General features: G+C 42.8%; 1 protein-coding gene across 1 annotated transcript in view; it reads left to right on the top strand.

The window, feature by feature from the left end:
- LOC119361881 (cullin-associated NEDD8-dissociated protein 1-like) overlaps positions 1 to 2,104 on the top strand; it is an 11,547-nt gene continuing 9,443 nt past the window's right edge. Inside the window, exons 1-3 of the mRNA XM_037627040.1 lie at positions 1 to 82; positions 1,395 to 1,480; positions 1,564 to 1,733. Coding sequence (XP_037482937.1) covers positions 1,445 to 1,480; positions 1,564 to 1,733 — 206 coding nt within the window. The 5' untranslated portion in view covers positions 1 to 82; positions 1,395 to 1,444. The remainder of the gene's footprint in view (positions 83 to 1,394; positions 1,481 to 1,563; positions 1,734 to 2,104) is intronic.

Raw genomic sequence — 2,104 nt, 5'->3', positions numbered from 1 at the left:
CAACCCCACCTCCCAAGCGAGCCCCCGAGAAGTTTCCGATCGAATCGAAGCCAAGCAAGCTTCCCTCCTCCTCCTCCTCAAGGTACGCGAGCCTCCGACCGCTCCTCCTCCTCTCGCTGGTGCTCCGCCCGTCGCCGTTAGGGTTACTCTCGCTCGATCCGTCGTTGCTGGTGCCGCTCGTTCCATGCTAGTAGTGCTAGTTTGGATTCAACTGCTGATTCGGCTCGGTAGCCGGCTGCGGTGCAAACCCCTCGATTGTGCCTGGATTGCCGCGTAGATCTGCCGGTCTGAGACGCTGTTGATGCTGGTTCTGTTCGTCTGTCTAGGTTTGTGTAGTTCGTTGATTCGGCTCGGTTGCTGCTAGGTCGCCGTTGTGGGTTTGTAGACTTTGCAGCGCTGATGATGTCTTTTATATCGCACCTGAAATTTTCTAGTCAAGTAGTTGCTTGTAGGACTTGTGCATCGGTTCTACTCTGGAAATCATGTGTGCCTGACGATATTATTATCGTTGGTTCATCTGGACTTGGTAGCTTGTGTCAAGCTTGAACATCAGGGTGCTGAGACCATGGTTAGCCTGAGTCTTTGCTCAGGTTCCCATTAGAAAGCAATGTCAATGTGTCCCAGTTTGGCTGTTTCGTCCGCTTCAGCGCCATCTGACGAGGCGCCTGGATCTAGGTGCCATCCCCGCCTCTGTCCAGTTATTCAATTTGTGGTCGTATAGTAGCATCAGTGCTGTGTACTAATGGTTTAGCATGGATGATGTGCATACGGTGTGTCTGCATGCGAGACTGTATGTTTGTGCTAGTTTTGGTTGGTTGCTGGTGTTAAAAGTGTACAAATGGACTAGTGCTAATGTCATTCTTCTTTGTTCTTATTAAATTGCTTGATGTATAGATTTATGCCTGCTTTATCTTGTTTACAAATTCGTTCACTTAGTCGGTGTACTGCTATGTTATGAAAGAAGGCCACAGGGTGTACTACAACTAAATCTCATATCATGTGTTTTGAATCCCCTGTTTGCTTATTTTGCAAATATTTTGACCTCTATCCACAATAGCACGAATAAGTAACTAATATTCGTTACTAACACAACATACACGTGTTGCATTGGTAGGCACATTGGTGTGAAGCAGTTGTCAGGTGTTTGACCTCCACATTAGATTGTTCTATATTCTTTTTCTGCCCTTTTTTCTCCATCTAGCTTACTTGTCCTACCAGAATGCAGCTACCACTGATTCTGTTGGTTTGGTGCAGCTTTAAAAACCATGCACTTAGCAAGACATATGCTGTTAGGCTGTTGGCAATTGAACACGTCTCATTGCACTTAGCAAGACATATGCTGTTAGGCTGTTGGCAATTGAACACGTCTCATTGCATAATTTGCTTTTTATTAGGATACTATTGAATACCTTTGTGAAGAGGACTTGAACACAGGTTCGGCACGATGGCGAATACGAACATAACCGGCATCTTGGAGAAGGTATCCATTATACCAATTTGCATTTCTTAGAAAGGAATCATCAGTTTTTGCTCTTTATTCATGCTTTGTATATGTGCTTTCAGATGACAGGGAAAGATAAAGACTACAGATATATGGCTACATCAGATCTGCTTAGTGAGTTGAACAAAGAGAGTTTCAAAGCAGATCAAGACCTTGAATCAAAGTTGACTAATATTGTTCTTCAACAACTGGAAGATGCTTCAGGAGATGTTTCTGGTTTAGCTGTGAAATGGTATCTTCTCCTTTAAAATTACTTAATCCGTTGTTTCGATTCTTCATGTTTGGCATGCGTGCGTTCTTCATGTTTGTATTGAAATTATCTTGTGTATACAATTGTGGCACACATTTCTTTCTGTGGTGCGGTTATTGGGGAATTAAGAATTTTGCATGTTAAGATCCTTTTATTGTTGATTATCCCTTCCTTCCTGCTAGAATTTGGGAACATTCTGATAATACTACTTGCCACGCTGTAGTACCTGTCAGATGCATTAGCTTGTTATTATTTGTTAAGAAGATTTCATCATACCTCTTCTATCTTCTAGATTGGCTATTGGCTTGCAATAACATTATTTTTTTAAGTACACTCATTTTCCTTGTGCATTC

This window comes from Triticum dicoccoides, chromosome 2B, assembly GCF_002162155.2.
Source record: "Triticum dicoccoides isolate Atlit2015 ecotype Zavitan chromosome 2B, WEW_v2.0, whole genome shotgun sequence".
Lineage (NCBI taxonomy): Eukaryota > Viridiplantae > Streptophyta > Magnoliopsida > Poales > Poaceae > Triticum > Triticum dicoccoides.
This window is presented reverse-complemented; position numbering and strand designations above follow the sequence as displayed.